The sequence below is a fragment of the Scaptodrosophila lebanonensis genome, unplaced genomic scaffold (genome assembly GCF_003285725.1).
Source record: "Scaptodrosophila lebanonensis strain 11010-0011.00,11010-0021.00 unplaced genomic scaffold, SlebRS2 tig00000061-arrow-pilon, whole genome shotgun sequence".
Classification (NCBI taxonomy): Eukaryota; Metazoa; Arthropoda; class Insecta; order Diptera; family Drosophilidae; genus Scaptodrosophila; species Scaptodrosophila lebanonensis.
The window spans coordinates 3,638,272-3,658,257 of NW_022060554.1; the positions used below are offsets into that span (position 1 = coordinate 3,638,272).

General features: G+C 38.5%; 1 protein-coding gene across 1 annotated transcript in view; it reads right to left on the bottom strand.

The window, feature by feature from the left end:
* The window catches only part of LOC115624964 (CUGBP Elav-like family member 4), a 247,570-nt gene extending 228,179 nt beyond the window's left edge, over window positions 1-19,391 (bottom strand). Inside the window, exon 1 of the mRNA XM_030519819.1 lies at window positions 19,219-19,391. Within this exon, the coding sequence (XP_030375679.1) occupies window positions 19,219-19,278 (60 nt within the window). The 5' untranslated portion in view covers window positions 19,279-19,391. The remainder of the gene's footprint in view (window positions 1-19,218) is intronic.
* Between the last annotated feature and the right edge of the window lie 595 nt (window positions 19,392-19,986).

Below are 19,986 nucleotides of genomic sequence, written 5' to 3' on the forward strand. Positions count from 1 at the left end.
AGGCAAACCAGGGGTCCACGCGAACGCGCCAAGTGTAAAAGAAAAAGTTTTGAATGAGTTTTTCCTGCCGGCAAACGCTGGCGACAGCGACGGCAGCAACGCCGGCTGCGACGTTATGAGCTTCCATAGCTCGCTTATTGTTGTTTGCGTTTTAAATAAACTGAAGTGCTGTTGTTGTTTCTGTTGCTGCTGCTGTTGTAGTGGTTGTTGCCATTTCATCCATTGTCTGAAGTGCGTTTCGGTTTGCTACTTTTGCCTCATTGTTGCATGAGGCAGGGGTGATGTGTTGCAGATCGGATGCTGCTGCCGTTACGAAATCAATCGATAGTTAATGGAAAATCGTTATTAATGAAAAGTTCGTCCTCACCCCGCTCTACATGCCAGCAATCGAACGTGCAGTGAGCCATGGGAAAATGCTTGATAAAGGAGAGAGCGAGGTGCGGGCAACATAAAACGTAGACTGCCGTCCTGCCACGTTTAAGTAGCAAAGTTTTTTTTTGTAATTTCATTTAAGTGTGAAAAGTTGCGCCATGCATTTAAAGAACGCTTTTTTGTTGTTGCATATTGTTCGTCGCACAAATATTTTATGCATATTGCGACCGTGCGTAACGACAAAAAACCAGCAGTCGTCAAAAGCGCAACACAAAGGAACCAAAATGTTCTTTTGAAAGGTGCTGTGGGCGAATCGGAGTGTGGTCTAGTTAGTTGACTGCTGCCAGGCGCATTTGCACCTACAAGTAGAAGCGTGGAAGTGAAACATTCGCATAGTTTGCCGCAGAGAACTTTTTGGCCAATTTATTGCATTGTCAGGAGGACTACACTTGGTATTGTCAGCCAGCTAAGCGCGCAAAAGGATGTTTGATTGAGGGATTTAAAAGTTTCGGCTCTGTAGCTTGGGCCAAAACAGACGCCATTGATGTTTAATGACAGTTTAAACAGTTTGATAGCGGGATGTCGTCAGCATCAGTCCATGATAATGATTTAAAAATAAATTCATTAGATGGTTGACATGGCTTTTAGCATAGTCTTCTTACTTATTTAATACGCGAGATCTGAGAGTCTTGGGATCATATTGGTCCAACATTTTGGGTTTTACGATGCAAACCGCATTACGTCGGTAAATGGCGAACGACGAACGTTTATTCCAGCAAGCACCATAAATAAATGGGGCCTCCCAATTTTGTGCATAAATGACAAACTTTAACGTTTCGTAATCATATCAAGACAACATAACGGTACACACATGACTACTGCCTCGGACCGTTACGTATTCGTATTTTGGGGGCGCCCGCTACGGCTTCTGATTTATTGCAACAAAGTTTATCATGCATATTTTATGCGTGTAAATGTTGCCGTCATAAAATTGCTTAAAGACTGCCCTTACCACATCATCTGCATGGCCCACTGCGAGTGCTTTCCCATTTAGACTTCAGTTTCCCTTTTACGCATGTGCGTGGCAACATCATTCTTTATGCGTATGATTTGTAATGGCAGCTACTAAAGCGTTATTTAATGCAGCAAATTGGCATTTTATTAGTACCATTCAGTGCTTGCGTCTTGCATCAATTTCCCGTGCGCTCTATTTTTCGGATTGCGTCTCAGGCGCCGCTTTTAAATTTGCCACTTGTCGCGATTCTTATTCTTTAGCGCGTATGCCATAAAAAAATTAGTGTTGAAAACTTTTAGCAAACGACAAAAGACCAGTATTCTTACAGTAGCTAGCGTAGAAAAATATCGATCGATATATTTCGCTTAAAGGATGCCGTTCCAAAGTGTTTGTCGTTGCTTCTGTCGCTGCACAGTACCCTTGTTGCTGACTTGGGGCCCGCTACGTTTTGAGGTCGACGCCTCAGCGCCACGTCACCCACGTCGCGCATCTAAGGCAAAGCTTCAAGTTTACTCAAGTTACTTGCGCGCTACTAGCGACAAGACAGAAAACTTTGTACTTTACATCATTAAAAAGTTTTCTTTTTTCACTGCTTTGCTTTGCTGTACTGCCTCCGTTTATTCATTTTAGTGTTTTTTTTTCGTTGTTTTTATTGTGCAGCTCTAGATTGTCCAGAGGCGAGCAAGTTTATGTGCACTGACTAAAAATTAAGCTCACAAGCTAACAATTGCCATTTCTCAATTACTATATATCGGTACAATGTCTTATGAGTGGTTTGATACTTTATTTTCATGTGCGTTAAATAGTCAAAGCACAGTTAGCAATTATTTTGAAACAGTTAATGGGTAAAAGGGTATACTACATAAGTGCGAATGTATGTAACACACAGAAGGAAGCGTGCACACTCCCTTAAGTTACCAATATATATTCTTGATGAGACGATTAAGCAAGATGAGTCGATATAGCCATATTGATATTTATTTTATTTAATTTTTGTTTAGGAATATGTAAGGGTATGTGAGAATTTTGCATATTCGACTCTGGCATACCTTTCTTGCTTATTCTATTAATTTAATTAAATTTTTAAAATGTATATATTCACACTAAAGCTGTACGGTGGTTGTGGAACGATAAGCGTCTTCTTTTTGGCAGTACTATTGGAACCAAACAAGTGGCTCAAGTTTTTAAAATGGTTTGATTGGTTTAGTTACCCATCGACCATTTTGGAGCACCAATTCTTCAATTTGCTGAACGAGCTGTTTACTCTATATATATAAAACAGTTTTTCCTGACTGACTGACTGACTGGTGATCAAAGCACAGCCCAAACGGTAAAAGCTAGGAAGCTGAAATATGTATCCTTTCATAGCGTAGGCTGGCGATGAAAAATCTACAATTTTCATCTGATCAACTTCTAACTTATTTTTTATACTCTCAGAAAAATTCCAAGAAAAACTGCATACTTTAATTTTACTTGGGGTCTGAAATATTGGAGCACTAAGAAGCGATTTTGGAAAATTCGAGCTCCAAAGGGGGGAAAACAAGCTCCAAAGTTTGTTTGAAAAATCCACATTTATCAACCGCTCTACCTAAAACGTGATTTCTAAAATCAATAAAAGAATACAAATAAAACTGCGTACTCGGTTTCTCACAGCCCAAAGGGGAAGAGCTAGAAAGCTAATAAAAGTTATTGGCGAAACAAATTCTCTACAGTACAACCCTTCCAAGCTGCAGCAACAAGTTCGCTCTTCTTCTTCCTCTTTTTGCTTCAGCTATGGGCGCATATAACTCAGTGACGGAAGTTTGTCGGAGTACAGGGTATTTCACTGTCGGGCTTGCTCGACTATAGCGTTCTCTCTTGATTTTTATTATGTACTAGCAGGTATTGCCCGTCTTAACTCGGCTCAATATAATGTTTCCAATTGTATTTATTTTGTATTTATGTGCAAAAAAGGGGAATAATTATAAGGGTATATCCTAATTTTAAATTCACATTTGAGTCTTTTCGTGCCATATTGAGTCAATACAGTCACGCACAAACTCGGAATATGAAACACGGCACTCGTGTCAATGCCGTGCAGCGATGAGCCACGATCAAAAAGCACTGACGATTCTCATCTCAATTTGCTAGATAGTTGAAGCCACCGATACCATAAAAATATCGAAGTTTGAATGCAATAAGCAGAATATTTAAATAATAATATCTAATTATTTATTGAGATCAATAAGAACAATGCGAAGCAGAATATGCGTAGCTCCGTTATTCGGTTTCTGCTTTACTATCGCTTACGCAGTCGTTGCCTAGCGACGGTAACTGTAAACTTTTGGCGTTTTGCCTTTGCAATTAAATGGTCAAAACGAAAGAAGAAGTGCGAGCCAATGACTTGCAGTTGTTGTTGTTTTTAGAGCGTTATTTTTTTTACAATCAAACAACTGTGTTCGATTGCCCAATATATACATTAATACGAATGTACATACATGCTATATTCATACACAGGCATACATACATACATATGTACATATGTTTCTCTTTACTTTTTCAACCGTACGTAGAGAACCGCACACATAGACACGAACTGTTGCTTGTTGTGTGTGTGAGTGTGTGTATCTGATATCCCCAACTATTTGATATTTCTTGTTGCTGCATAAAGTTATTAATGAAAACACTAATGCCAAATGCACTAAACAAAGAAAAAATTACTTTTAAAAATGTTATATTATATAATTTTCAATTAATTAACATTTCTTGCTCTGTCAGTGCAAGACGAATGTACATACATACATATGTAGATACATATGTATGTACATACATAGATGTGCATATATGTATGTATGGACATTCACACATTAGTGTCTCACATTTTGCTTTGGCTATTTCAATCGTTTGCACGCAACTACACGAACAGCTCTTTGCATGTGTGTGTGTGTGTGTGTGTGTGTGTGTGTGTGTGTGTGTATACTTAGTTGTCCCCAACTGTTTGATATTTTGTATTGTTTGTTCTGCCTGCTTTTGTAAAATGCATATTTTGAAAATCCTTGAATGCAAAGTTGTAGATTTAGTTACGTAGATTACATTACCCAAATTTTAAATCGATCGGACTAAATTTATAACACAAACTTTTCATTTGAAATAGTGAATAAATATTAAAACCCCAATAATTCAAGCTTTAACACAAAGTATGCCCAAAATCTAAGTATGCAGTTTTGTTTGTATTCTTTAATTGATTTTAGAAACTAAGTTTTATGTCGATCGGTTGAAAAATGCGAATTTTTCAAACAAACTTTGGAGCTACTTTTCCCCCATTTGGAGCTCGAATTTTCCAAAAACCCTTCTTAGTGAGCACCTACATTATGACAGGATAATTGAGCCTAAATTTCAGTTTCCTTAATTTTACCGTTTGGGCAGTGGGGTGTTTTCATGCCCCAGAAAAAATGGTGAAAAACCAAGTATACAGTTTTTCTTGTATTCTTTTTGAGAGTATACAAACTAAGTTTGAAGTTAATTGGATGAAAAATTGTAGATTTTTCATACAAACGTTGGAGCCCGTTTTCCCCCCTTTGTGTTCGAATTTTTTTTTTAGTGCTCACCTACACCACTGAAGACAACATGTGTCCAATTTTCGGCCTCCTAGCTCTTACCGTTTGGGCTGTGCGTTGATTGCAAATAGCTTTTCGTTTACCGAATTTTCCACCGGAAAATCATTATTATTCAGGCCGCAGGAAAAATATTGAAAATCCAAGTATACAGTTTTTTTTTTGTATTCTTTGTGAGAGTATACAAACTAAGTTTGAAGTTAAGCGGATAAAAATTGTAGATTTTTCATACAAACGTTGGAGCTCGTTTTCCCCCCTTTGGAGCTCGAATTTTCCGAAATTTAGTGCTCACTTTCACTATAAGAGGGATCTTGTGTTCAAATTTCAGCTTCCTAGCTCTTACCGTTTGGGCTGTGCGTTGATTGCCAATCAGTCAGTCAGGACAAACTGTTTTATATATATAGAGATACCAAAAATCAATTTTTCTGGGCTGTGCAGCATAAATGCAGATTGCATTTTATGCAAACACACTACGTTTGCGAGGTCTTGCAATTCTTGCACACTCTTTTTCCACTCCTCGATCCAACCAAACAGGAAAATGGCTTAGTTGGTTAAACTGCAAATCTGAAATCGGATGGGCTGATTTTTTACCAAGCTTAATCAGTGGATGTGAAGATCGTTGAGAACATGAAGACTGCATTGTCCGCCCTTGTCCGCTTATATTCTTGGTCGTCTTGGATGTGGTTCGTCTTTAACGACCCCCTTTGAACCTTTTATAAACTTGAATTTTGACATGGCCTGTTTACCAAAAGTCTTTTGCAATATTCTTAGCTCTTCGACTGCAGGAATTCATACATCTTTGTAGAATAATTTCGGACATTGTAAAAATCCATCCGTTTTTTATGTTAGCGAACTCTATAGGGTTCTAAGCTCTAAATAATTGATATAAATAAGTGTTTCAAAGTTTTAGGAAATTATGTTTCCAGACTGAATAATGTGTTCCAAAATTTTGCGATTATAAAGTTATTCACCCAAAGGGCATAATATATCTCGAATGCAAGCTCATAACTCCTAGAAGGAGGGATAGTAGACATACATACATCTTTGGCTGACTACGAATGACCAAATGCAAACAAGAAAGGAATGCTAAAGTCGAGCAGGCTCAACTCTTAAATACCCGGTACCACCCCACAAAAAAATTTAATTAATTAATTAATTCATTTAATTAAATTAATTTAATTAATTAACTAAATTTAATATAAAATATTCCATACATGCATACATACATTTACATCAGAATCGTGTCTATTCGTGTTGGACAGACAGACGGACATGGCTATATCGACTCGGCTTGTCATGCTGATCAAGAATATATATACTTTGTGGGATCTACCAAGCCTCCTTCTGTGTGTTCCATATACACTCGCACAAAACTAATATACCCTTGTACCCTTTGGGTACAGGGTATAATAATTTAATAAATTAATTTAATTAAATATAAAATATTCAACACAAATATAAGTGTTTATGCACAATTTCAATAGAATAAATTTACATCGTGTTATATGCGTATGCAGCACAAAGTTGAGCCAAAGCAGCAACAACAACAACAGATTATAGATTATATATTTATTTATTTAATAACTCACCTATTACTATGAAACTTGACAAATAGACACATAATCACTAACAGGAAAATAATTTGAAATGACAACAAGAAAGTAATGCTAAAGTCGAGTGAGCTCTTAAATACCCTGTACCTCCCACCATTAAGGAATTATGGGAGTTATGGAAAATCACTAATAGCGGGAGAGTGGGGTGTGAAACAGAATAAAAACAAGTAGAGAAGTTAAAATCGGGTGCTCGGTACATATGTTTATAATAATAAGAAAATGAGAAAAAAAATTTTCGATCGATTTCACCTCTCTCGGTATTAGAACTCATAAAGGTGTATATAGTAATTGCACATTTACATAGCAATTGCGTCTATATGAGCGTATGAATATCTATGCGCGTCTATTCGTGTCCGGGTGCACATGTTTGCAGTCAACCAAAGCCCCAGCATCAACAAACAGCTGCAGGCAGCGCTTGGGCGGTAATTATATTGGCTATAATTTCCTATTCAATCGGTCTATCATGATGAAACTTGGCATACGGACTTATAATCACCTACTGGAGGTTTTTCTCAGGTATATTGAGTTCGCAATTCCCTGAAATACGGGAGTTATGGAAAATCAGTGATTACTGTGGAGAGGGGGGAGGGAGAGAAATTCTAAAAAACACATTTTCCGCGTATTCACATACGGCATCTTGGACAATTTGATGTCCCTAGGTCTGATAGTCTCCGACATATAGACGATTATACGAATGGCGTTACGGAAAACCCCCATAGGGGGGAAGTGGGGGAAAATCAAAAAAATAAAATAAACTTGCGCAGCGTACACACATAAGGCATCTTCGCCCAAAATGTGGTGTCCCTATCTCTTATAGTCTCTGAGATCCAGGTGCTCATACGGACGGACAGATGTACAGGCAGGGCTAGATCGACTCGTCTCGTCATGCTGATCAAGAATATATATACTTTGTGGGGTCTGCCACGCCTCGTTCTGCATATTACATTTTTCACCTTCCGCAAACCTAATATACTCTTGTACATTTCATGTACAGGGTATACCAATTGTTTTCCGCATTCATTAGCATTATTGGTAGATAGTTACAGAGTCGTTGTGGACTACCACTACTAACATCTGAGACTATACTTGTACTGAACAAGAACCTCTTTCAGTTTTATTATAATTTTAAGCGATTCAAATGAAGGAACTAAATGGTGGGAGACAACGGGTTAGGCCACCCCAATGAGTTCAAATAAAAGGAAGTACAAATAAATGTTGTAGCATTTAAAATATATTGTCCACTTAAAGGTTGCCTAATTTTACGAATTTCTCAACAACGTGCTAAATAGTAAAACGAGCCAAGCAACCGTTTCACAACAATACCATCCACAGGATGGTGCCGTGCAACTAAAAATACAAAATGTTGCATAAATTTAGGTGCCGGCTTGGGGAGCAAAAAAAAGCAAAAAGGGAACGTGTAATAAACGAGCGCATAATAGAAAAATCCACTGGGTAGCATACAAAAAAAACTGCCATCAGTTGGCAAAAATAAATAGTTGCAATGCTCTAGTTGCTGCGCGTTGCTCTGGTTGGTTGTCTGCTGGTGCTTGCTACGGTGGTCGGGAGAGGTGCCAGAGGGAGGTGGCGCTGGTGGTGGCTCTTCTGTGCCCATGCGCATGGAAAATAGTTACACAAAGTTACTGCAAAAGAGGGGCAGTAAAGGAAAAGCGAAGCAAGGCAAGTGTGGCACAAAAAATCGCAAGCCGACGCCTAGCAAGGCAACAAATATTACAACAAAAACTATATTGCGGGCGTGCAGACGAAGCGCTTGCATATCTATATAGTTGTATACTCCAGAGCCAACCATATACTTTTATATACGTATACATTCTCGTACACACGAGTGTGCCAGCATGTGTTGTGTTTTGTTGTGTTGTGTTGTGTGCATTGTCACTCGCCGAATCTCCACCTCCGAGGTAAGATTTGCATACAACTTAAACAGTGGACGCTAGACACAGTATAGGATGTGGTCTAAAAGATGTACATACATGTATATATGTATATATACACGGACGGGGATGCCGCTGACGCTGGTAGCTGAATAAATGTGTATAGCAGCAATTATTAAGCTTTTTTCTGCCACTTTTTCCCCAGCTACCAGCTAGAGGAGCTGTATGCATGCAGCAGCTCTCTATGAATTATGCGGCCAGGCACGCAACGTTGAGCACAAGCGGCGTATTAGTGACGATTTAGCACTGGTAGTGCAGTCAGTAGAAGGCGCGCGCGTTGCGTATGCGTGTGAAAGTTTAAGAGCGTTCTGGGTTAGCTGTGCGCGGGCTTGGGTGCGGTGCGTGTAGCGTTAAATTAAGCCCCGCAAGCGGATGGCTTGGCACACACAACAAAAGCTTCAGTGATAAGAGCAGACAGGGGCGAGCGGTACGCAATAATTATGGCATGATGCAAAAGCTATAGTATGGCTTACAATGTGTTCCATACGAAGTACTAGTAGTTGCATGAAACCGCTATTGATTCCGTACTGAATTCTATTCCGTTAATATTCGCATACTTACGTACACTACAAGCAACTAATAAGCCTCAAACAGCATATATGTATCTAAGCTAATTAAGCTTTAACAAAATCCATGCAGGTCTTCTTCGCAAAAAAAATACAAAAATTACTCAAATATATTCCTTCTTCACTCTCTCCTACCAAAATCGAGCGCAAGCTGACTGCTCCATGTACATGTATATTGTTTAGTTACATTTTCTATTTCGGTGCGAAAATACAAAGTGCTCTAGTTCAAGTCCCCCGCAGCGTATACCTCTTATCATTTGCTTTCCATTTCCAATAGTCGTCGTCTCCATCGACATCATTGTATATTTCTAACGTGTGTTTCCGACAAACAATAAAAATGATGCGTTGCATTGCATTGTATTCACACACCAGCGCCACCGGACGTAGCCACCGATCGCCCTCACTTCCACACTCATAATGCACATCCACATATGTCATGTTTGGTTGGGTGATGCCAGGGAACATATGCTACAACACCCGAATCTCCTTTTGGCATCGCAATCGAGAATTGGTATTGATGAAAACGAAGTCCAGTTACAGTTCGTTGGCTTTTGTTGCATTTTCGAAGAGAAGAGAACGCAGCTGAGCTCCAGGATGAAGGAAAAGGAGGAGCAAGTCTCGCTACTCTCGTGCATTTGCTTTTGGCCAAATAGCAAATATGCAAATGCATACATTTTGTCAAAGCATAAAGGATGAAGGAATAAAAGAAACATGACGAATATATCACATGCATATGCATCATTTATTTTGGAGACAGTCAGACAACAACCCCGAAATGCTGCAAGATTGTAGATCTCGAAGAAAATGTTGTTGTTGTTGACAAGAGCATTTTACATCAACTCCATTTAAATTTAAAGAGTATTACGTTTTAAGTGAAAATGAAGCTTAAGCTAAAGGTCTGAATTTTGTTGAGACGCATTTAATGCAAATACGAGCATAACTTTTATCTCTGATGAGCATATGTAACACATAATGTAATAGTTGCAATATTTTATTCACTTTATTCGACATGATTCAATGAATTTTTCCTTCATGAAAATGTACAGGAGTACAAGTATATTTGGTTTGCGGGAGGAAATTTTGATTAAATAATGCACGATGGATTTAAAAAATAATTTATGCATATGATCAATCAAAAAACTTCAGCAAATTCAACTCAGTTCGATTTTAAGGCGAAATAGTGCGTCATAAATGTGTAGTCGACTTTATATGGAAAAATTTTGTGTAGTGGGGACAATGCCCCCCTTCATATGCCCTTGTGTGCAAATATACATTCTTTACCGAGATCGAATACCCTAGGAGGTAAATTCGATCAAAAAAACTTTTTGTAATATTACAATTTCGTTTTGTTTTATAATTTTTTTTTTTCATTTTCATACACATATGAGCGGATTTTTTCAAAGTCAGGACCCGGTTTAAGCTTCACCACGTGATATAAATAGAGTACACAAGAATCCTATAATATTAGTCTAAGAAGTGAGCATAAAATATGATCTGAGAGTAACTTTTTCCCCGAAACTTGTTATTGTTGTTAACAGTACTTTCAACAGCAATACAAGCCCAGCAACAAGGTTTAACTATCACCACTTCACTACCTAATAAGTCTCAATTAAATGTACATAAACCATAACACCTTGTTCAGAACATTTGCATGTTACACTCGCTCCGACAACCCTCGGGCCGTAACTACACTTCAGATTATACTGCGAAGTTCGCCTGTTTACTATAGCAACTTTTAAGCAGGCACGCAAGCCTTTAAAGGCACACAAATTTGGCCAGTGTAGGGTAAGTAACTAGATAAAAAAGCAATAGCAACACAAAAGCGACTTCACGACTACATATTGGCGCCAGTCAGAAAACACCTGCGACGCGTACGAGCCGTGAATTGTATAAATAAGTCAGCCAAACTACCGCACTGGTGCTCCTTTGGCTGACATTGTCAATGACATTGGTAGAGTCACCGTTTCCCAGCCTGTTTTTCTTTCGTTGTTTTCGTCGCATTTTTTTTTTTGCCGCTGTCTTTGCTAACTTGGGCAACTTTCGTTATGCCTTTGTCTGTTTTTGCGTTTGCATTTCAATTACAAATCTTCAACTTGGGTCTGCGGTCACCCCACCTTTCAACCACACAAATACCAAAACCTACACCTCCATTCTTACGCTGCCGTATTGCATGCGTGCTTTTCAAGTGTTTTTTGTGTTGGCTGCTTCCGGTCGTAAATAAAATGAATTTGCCCCTGCAAGCCCGCACCCCTAATGAATACGACATTATTTTTTATGAGCTGTCAAACACTATTTTTCATACATTTTGTCGACGATGGAGCCACCATTGTAAGGAGCACACGCATTTTTCCTGTACAAGGCCGCTAAAGTTTCCCTTAGCCATTACATTTATGCGAGTGTGTGTGACACGCACTCACGCACGCGTCTGTGTGTGGTGTCGTCAGAATATGTATGTTTGCGACCTATTGTTATTATTTATATTATTTTTGATAAATGTTTTTGGGAAATTTGTATTTTATTGGTTGTTTATCGACAATTAGCGGTTTGTTTGGCTTGCTCTACAGTGGGACTGCCTCCTGCCTCATACATAAAGTAAATATTTGGACTTCTCCAAGGGGCAAACACAATTTTGTTGGTTTATTAGTGCGCCAGAAAAACATCAGGCTACCTATATTAAAAGCTCGTGCCCACTTGAATGATGTAGTGTGAGTTAATTAGTGTCGAGGACTGGCTGAAAGCAAAGGAGCCGATGCAATCTGCCTACAAGGCACCTACGGTAAGCAACAGAAAACTATAATACGTTAATGAACGAGTATTTACTGGTACCTCATATAAAGCTAAATAAAACAAGCGGAGAAGCTAAAGTCGGCTGTCCCGACTTGGAGATACTCTGTAATTATGTGTAAAATAATTACACAACTTCAAAATATTAACAAGAGAGAACGCTACAGCCGAGCAAGCCCGACAGTGTAATACCCTGTACCCAGGCGAACTTGTTTGCTGCAGTTTGGGGGGGATTGTACTGGCGAGAATTTGTTTTGCTAATAACTTTTCTTAGAATTGACAGAATTGAATAAAATTTAAAACAACAGTAGACAATTATACATAAATTATGTGTGCAAAGTTTGGTTTAGGTAGCATTTGAAATGTGGACGCTATTGACGAAATTCTGCAGCGGGGGAAGGGGGGGGAAAATTAAAAAAAATAAATAAACTCGTCCTTACTCGGACCTAGGAGAATCTGGATGCCAACTTTGGTTATTCTAGCTTTTATAGTCTCTGAGATCCTCGCGTTCATCCAGACGGACGGACAGACGGACGGACATGTCTAGATCGATTTCTCTCGTCATGCTGATCAAGAATATATATACTTTATGGGGTCGGAGATGCTTCCTTCTGTATGTTACATACTTTGCACAAACCTAATATACCCTTTTTACCCTACGGGTACAGGGTATAACAAGATAGAACGCTACAGTCGAGCAAGCCCGACACCCAGGTAAACTTCCGTCGCTGAGTTATATGCGCCCATAGCAGCAGCAAAAAGAGGAAGAAGAAGAGCGAACTTGTTGCTGCAGTTTGTGGGGGTTGTACTGGCGAGAATTTGTTTTGCTAATAACTTTTCTTAGAATTGACCGAATTGAATAAAATTTCAAACAATAGTAGACAATTATATATAAATTATGTGTGCAAAGTTTGGTTTAGGTAGCATTTGAAATGTGGACGCTATTGACGAAATTCTGTAGCGGGGGAAGGGGGGGAAAATTAAAAAAAATAAAATAAACTCGTCCTTACTCGGACCTAGGAGAATCTGAATGCTAACTTTGGTTATTCTAGCTTTTATAGTTTCTGAGATCCTCGCGTTCATCCAGACGGACGGACGGACGGACAGACGGACGGACATGTCTAGATCGATTTCTCTCGTCATGCTGATTCAGAATATATATACTTTATGGGGTCGGAGATGCTTCCTTCTGCATGTTACATACTTTGCACAAACCTAATATACCCTTTTTACCCGACGGGTACAGGGTATAAAAACAAGATAGGAATGCTAAAGTGGAGCGGGCTCAACTCCCAAAAACCCAGTACCACCCCACAAAAAAATTAAAAATTAATTTAAACAAGAAAGGAATGCTAAAGTCGAGCAGGCTCAATACTCTTAAATACCCTGTACCTCCCACCAAAAAGGAAAAATTGAAAAACAAGTAAATAATTTAAGAAAAATTCTGCGTGTTTAAATGCGTGTATGAATGCAGCACAAAATTGAACCAAAGCAGCAACAAGAACAACAGCTGCGGGCAGCGCTGCGGTCAGAACTGCAGGCAGCGCATGGGCAGCGATTGTATTTATGGCTATAACTTGCTTCAGTATTAACCGATCATGATGAAACTTAACATATGGACACATAATCACTAACTGTATGTATATGCCAAATTCCAACAATTACAGGAGTTAGGAAAAACATGAATTGCGGGGGAGTGGGGGGCGTATCAGAAAAAAAACACACACTCGTCCTTTCTCGGACTTAGGAGAATCTAGATACCAAGTTTGGTTATTCTAGCACTTATACTTTCTGAGATCCTTGCGTTCATGCGGACGGACAGACGGACATGGCTATATCGACTCGTCTTGTCATCCTGATCAATAATATATGTATATACTTTGTGGGGTCTACCATGCCTCCTTATGCGTACATTCGCACAAAACTAATATAGACTTTTACCCTTTGGGCTTTGAATTTTTTAAAACTATTAAAATTATGATAAGCAAAAGACTTTAAATATGAAAAATGAAAAACGAGCATCAGGCCCGTCATTTGGAGAGCAGTTGCACAAAGAAAAGAAGAGTGAACTACTGGTGGTGACGATGTTGCACGTACATACTATATAGTACATAGTATGAGAGGCACAAGCACTTGGAGCATCTGGAAAATTTGTGTGCATGACGCACGCAGCTGGCCAGCAGTGTTTTTGCGCTTTTGTTTACATTTGTGCAGCTATTTTTGAAGCGTAGAAATAAACAAAAAAGACGACTGTGCGAGTTCGAGTGTTCACATACAGCCGCACCACTACCAGATATGCAGATATATTTTTGTGGAAAGGTCGTAAAGTGTTTAGCATTTATATGTACGTGTATTTTTGTATGTATGTATAAATATGTATATGCTGGGCTCTAGCAGCTTGCCTAATGAAATGTGCACGGAATGACTTAGCCGATCGAAAGGCAACTGACCCCAAGCTGGCCGGGACTCGAATACATTTCAATTGCAATGTGCCTGGGTCAGAAGAAGACCTACAATAGAATCAAGCGCCTGTATGGGTGCTAAAGATAAAGTGGGAGCTGACAGCGTCACGGTCTAGGGTTTGCGTTAATCACGCAAATACGAGTGTGCCAAATGTGAATCGCGCTTCCCCTTCGATAAAGCCGATCGGGGGGATTACCAAGAATAAAGTACAATTAACGTTATACACGTACATGCTGAAACAAAATAGTACAAGATTATGCCTGGAACACTGCTATATCTTTCGAACGAATGGCTTCTTTACCCTAAGCCCAAGGATTCTCCTAAGTCCGGGCTTGTGTTTTTTCCTTTCAGGATCAAAACATGATCTCCAATCAAATCGCGGTAAATCTATTTGAAATCTGCGTACAAATTCTGAGAGTATGTTCCAACACCTTTCGATTGACATATCGATCGGTACAGTCAGATATTAGTGTGCCGTAAACTTATGCTATCGCCACTATACGTAGAGACTGCCGCTCACAGACATACCTGTTGTATTCTCAGCAAAACTGGACATACGTACAGATTGTTTCCTTCTGCCCACTTTCTCATATTTGCTTGCCAGCACTTACACACATTGTCCACTGGGCGCCGCACATTGGCGCCTACTATTTTATTCATGTGTATTAGCAGGCAATTTGCCGACTTAAGCAATTACCACAAGAACTACGCAGGCTACAAAACACATTGTTGGCTCTGTTCAATATTTATATCGTGGTCATAATAATAATATGTAAATGACTTGACGGCTTACAAAACACTGTCGGCAACCTGTTATTATTGTTGCATATGCAGAGGGACCTCTGTTTTGTTTTCTCAAGTAATTTGCGTAGCCAACGACGGACCTGTAATTTAATAGCATGACGGCGACTCGGTCGAATCCAGACTTGAACGTTGTTGAGTTAATAAGTGGCAGACCAAGGTGTCAGCAGGAAATCGTTTTGTGTGATTTGTATGTAAGACGTTGGCGCCTCGGGTGGCAAGATTGTCAGGCATGTCAAGCGACTAATTATCCAAAAGGCTTGACACAAAAAAGCAAACATGAGGGCATTTCTATATATTATTTTATACCCTTTACCGAAAGGGTAAAAGGATATACTAGTTTTTTTGCGAATGTATGTAACACACAGAAGAAAGTATATATATTCTTGATCAGCATGACAAGACGAGTCTATCTAGCCTCTCTGTCTGTCATACCATAGGAACACCTGGATTTCAGAGACAATAAGAGATATATACACCAAATGTCCTATGTATGGACGCTACACGAGTTTGTTTTCTTTTTTTGATTCACGCACCCCTTTTTGAAAACGCCGTTCGGAGACTATAAAAGCTGGAGATACAAAATTTTAGCCCTAAATGCCTGATATGAATACACGGAAAATTTGTATTTAAGAATATTCCTCCATCATTTCCTTCCCCCGCAATTAGTGATTTTCATAATTCTTTTTCCGTAATTCTTGAAATTATGGATTGGAATTTGTGTCTCTATATAAAGTTTGCTACGGTCGATGTCAGTAAAAATGCGTAATTTCCAAGCCACAATAAAATGAACTTCTTTAACTTTAAAGGCAACTAGTATACCCTTTTACCTTTTGGGCACAAGGTATAAAAACTGTGTCAACGACTTTAGTCCACTTAGTGTTTTAACGAGAAAGTTAGCGCGCATGTAATAATAGAAGCAATACGAACTGGAAATAAGAATGGGATAACAACAGCAGGAGAGAACGTAGAAAAATTCAAAACAAGTGGCGCAAAAATATTGAACAATACAGCACAAAGACGGAACAGCTACAACTACAAACACAATAAGCGTCCAAAAGCAAATACAGAACGCATGTGTCATCATTAGAAAAAACAGCGGCGAACATGAACATCCCTCGACAAGGATAAAAGTAAAACAGCCAGGCTGACAGCCTAGCTTTCTCCTGGACGGAGTAACGGACACGGAGAGATGAACGGAAAGACAGGCGTTTGGGCGCACGCACTAAGCAGAACAAGGCATCTCCGGCAGCTCTGCCAGCAGCGCCGGCGACGACCATACTACGAACAGTCCACCCCCACCCAATCAGCCACCACCACCCTCAACTACTATCGCTGTCGCATTTGCCGTTGACGGTATTGCCATAAAAGTGAAATAACACAATGAAATTTACGCCAAGGACCGGCACATCAACAACCTCAACGGACTGCTGCGCGGACGTTTGCGCTGACGCTGGCGTCGACGTTGGCTTTGTAATAAAATCAAAAAAGAGGGTGACAAGCAGACAACGCCAACAACAACAATAATAGAAAGCTAGCGTTGAGCAGACCCAACTCTTATATACCCTGTAAAGAAAACCCTAAAAATATTTTTTAAATTAATTTTTAAAAAATACATTAATTAAATAATGGCAAAATAACCAACTGACAAAGATATATGTGTATGCACAGATTCAATAGCATACATTTACAATTGGACCATGTCTAGGCGAGTGTGTATGTGGCAGTACAGAGACAGCTGGAGGCAGAGCAGAGGCAGAGATTACATTTATAGTTACAGTTCTTAACAATTGACATATTGATGATACTTAACGTATGGACACGTATTAACTAACCGGATGTAATTACCAAATTTGAATTTGAAATTTCAAGAATTACGGGATTTATGAAAAATGATTATGAATTATAACTCGTTATTCCTCGATCTTAGGAGGATCTGGATACCAAGTTTCAGTCAAACGAACCGTGTTTGTCACACTGAAGGGGTGTGCCCGTTTCTTTCGGTGTGTTACATAAATTTGCACTAACCTAGTATGCCCTTTTACCCGTTGGCTATAGAGTATAAAAATAGAGGCAAGAGTGCAGGGGAAACGCCGATACTCCAGTCAGCTGTAATTGAAATAGAAGGCCGTAAGTGTACGATGGCGACATACAAGTAGTTGCGCATAATCGGGACGCAAAAGCGAGAAATAGTATAAGTCTGATTAGAATTCAAGTTGCTGAAATTCTTATTGTATTGTAATGGAAGGATATCCATATATATATATATATATATATATATATATATATATATGTACATACAAGTAGTATTATATTCAATATTTTGGAGAAACACATTTTTTTCAATTCAACTCTTGATTAGGACTTCCATATTAACAACAAGAACGAAATTCGAGTGGGCTTAACTCTTAAATTTCTTGCACTCCCACAAAAAAGTAAAATACATTTGTTTGAGTTTTTTTTTAATTGTTTATTATAAAACAAGTAAAAGAGCTAAAGTCGGATGTCCCGACTTTGAAATACTCTGTACATATGTTTACAAAAATTATAGAAAATAAAAAAATTAAGAAAATTAAAAAAAAATGTTGATTGATTTTACCTCTCTCGGTATTCGAACTCACGTAAAGGGTGTATAATTGCACATTTACATAGCAATTGCGTCTGTGTGAGTGTATGTATGCCTATGCGCATCTATTCGTGTTTGTGTAAACATGTTAGCAGTCAACCAAACAGCAACATCAACAACAGCCGCGGGCAGCGCTGCAGCAGCAAATATATTTATGGCTATAACTTCTCGTTAAATCGGTCTATCATAGTGAAACTTGGCATACGCACACATAATAACGAACTGGGGGTAATTGCAAAATTTTAGTTCGAAATTCTGAGAATTACGGGAGTTACGTTTTGGGGGGGGGGGAGGGTGGGTAATTCCAAAATATACATTTTCTGCGTATTCACATAAGGCATCTTGGACTAAAATTTGGTGTTCCTAGGTCTTATAGTCTCCGAGATATAGGCGATTATACGAATGGAAAATCGAGAAAACCCCCATAGGGGGGTAGTGGGGGAAAACCAAAAAAATAAAACAAACTCGTATAGCGTACACACATAAGGCATCTTTGTGCAAAATTTTATGTCTCTATCTCTTATAGTCTCTGAGATCCAAGTGTTCATACGGACGGACGGACAGACAGACATATAGACAGGGCTAGATCGACTCGTCTCGTCATGCTGTTCAAGAATATATATAATAAAGATTTGAAATCATTTGAGAATTTGTTTGTACTTTTTGTTTTTAATGCTATTTTTCCACCAATGGCGTTTATTCCTGCAATAACAGGATTATTTTGCGGCTGAGTTGAAAATAATGTCGTTTGGTTTGTTATTCTCAGTTAAAAATTGGGCTTAAACCTTGTGATTTTACATGAGTTTGGGTAGTAAAATGAAATTTTACGCTCAAAATATTAAATTTTATATAGCATACTTTTGTAGTGGACTTGTTTTCACTTGTTTTCCTCCTATCGGTCCTTAAAAATTACTGTTGCTGCAAAAAAAATGCAGCAAGCCGTGCCCTTATCGGCTTGAAATTGTTGACCTACGCGTGAACCGACACGCAGATGGAACAAGAAAATGCGGTAGATTTTTGACTCCAATATAAAACCCAATGATTAATTATCAAACAATTTTGCTATACAAACGAAAAGCGAATACCACAAACCCCGGAATAACGTAATAAATATGCGTGTGTGTATGCCTATGAATATAAGTGTTAGTGTGCAAATGATTTTTTGTTTGGGTTGGATGGACGAGCAGCAAAATATATGCATATGTACATATATGTATTAAGTTGTCATTACGTGACTACAGACATAAGATTTATTATCAATTCTGTGTCGCTCTCTCTCCGTTGGTTGGTAAGCTTCAGTGAGGGTGGAGATGAGGGTGGGTGCCTATTAGAATGTTTTGGGGTTGTGTCGGTTTCGGTTTTGTATAAAAATGAAATGCTTTTATTTTGTTTTCGTGTGTATGTTCGTTTCCATTTTCGTTTTCGGACATACTCACAGTAACTTGTTGAGCAAACTCAACCTTCGGCTGGCCGACCAATTCAATAATATGAACCATATGGAACGATTTGCTCTCTGACGTGGGCTTTTGTGGAAAAACAATGTATTTGTTTTTGTTCCTCGCTGTAGATGCTGTTTTCGTCACAGGAATTGAGTTCTTTTGATTGAGAGATTTTTTATTTCTTTTGTATTTTTTTAAACTTAAAATTCTGTCTGAGTTTATTTTTTGATTTGGTTTTTGCACTTCACTTGGTATTGTATAGATATTTTTGTTTTCTTACTTTTATTGATTTGCTTTTCCAATGTATTTGATTTTCGGTATTTGTAAAAGCTTATGCGTAGAGTTAGTGTATTTGTCCGGAAATAGAATATATCTTATCTGTACTTTTCAGCATTTAAGCAGACGCACGGGTTTCGTTGCGTTTTCTAAAAGGAAAAGGATTACCAATATTAATTATTTATTATTTTGGTAAATTCACACAAAACGGCAGAGAAATTTCCACTTCTAATCACACACTAATAGCATTTTCTTTCGTTTAACAATTGTTTTAGTTGCAATTCACTTATTCATATATTAATTGATGATTGATGCGTTTTTTATTTTTTGCTTTAAATTCATTGTTGCTTTAAGTACTATGAAAAAATCAATTGGCTTACACCAAAGCAATTTTCTTCTGAGCTTTTTTTGGTAACTAGTTTCAGGCATTTCAATATTTTCAGTCGCATTACTTGTAAAACTACTTTAAAATGTATTTATTATAAAAAG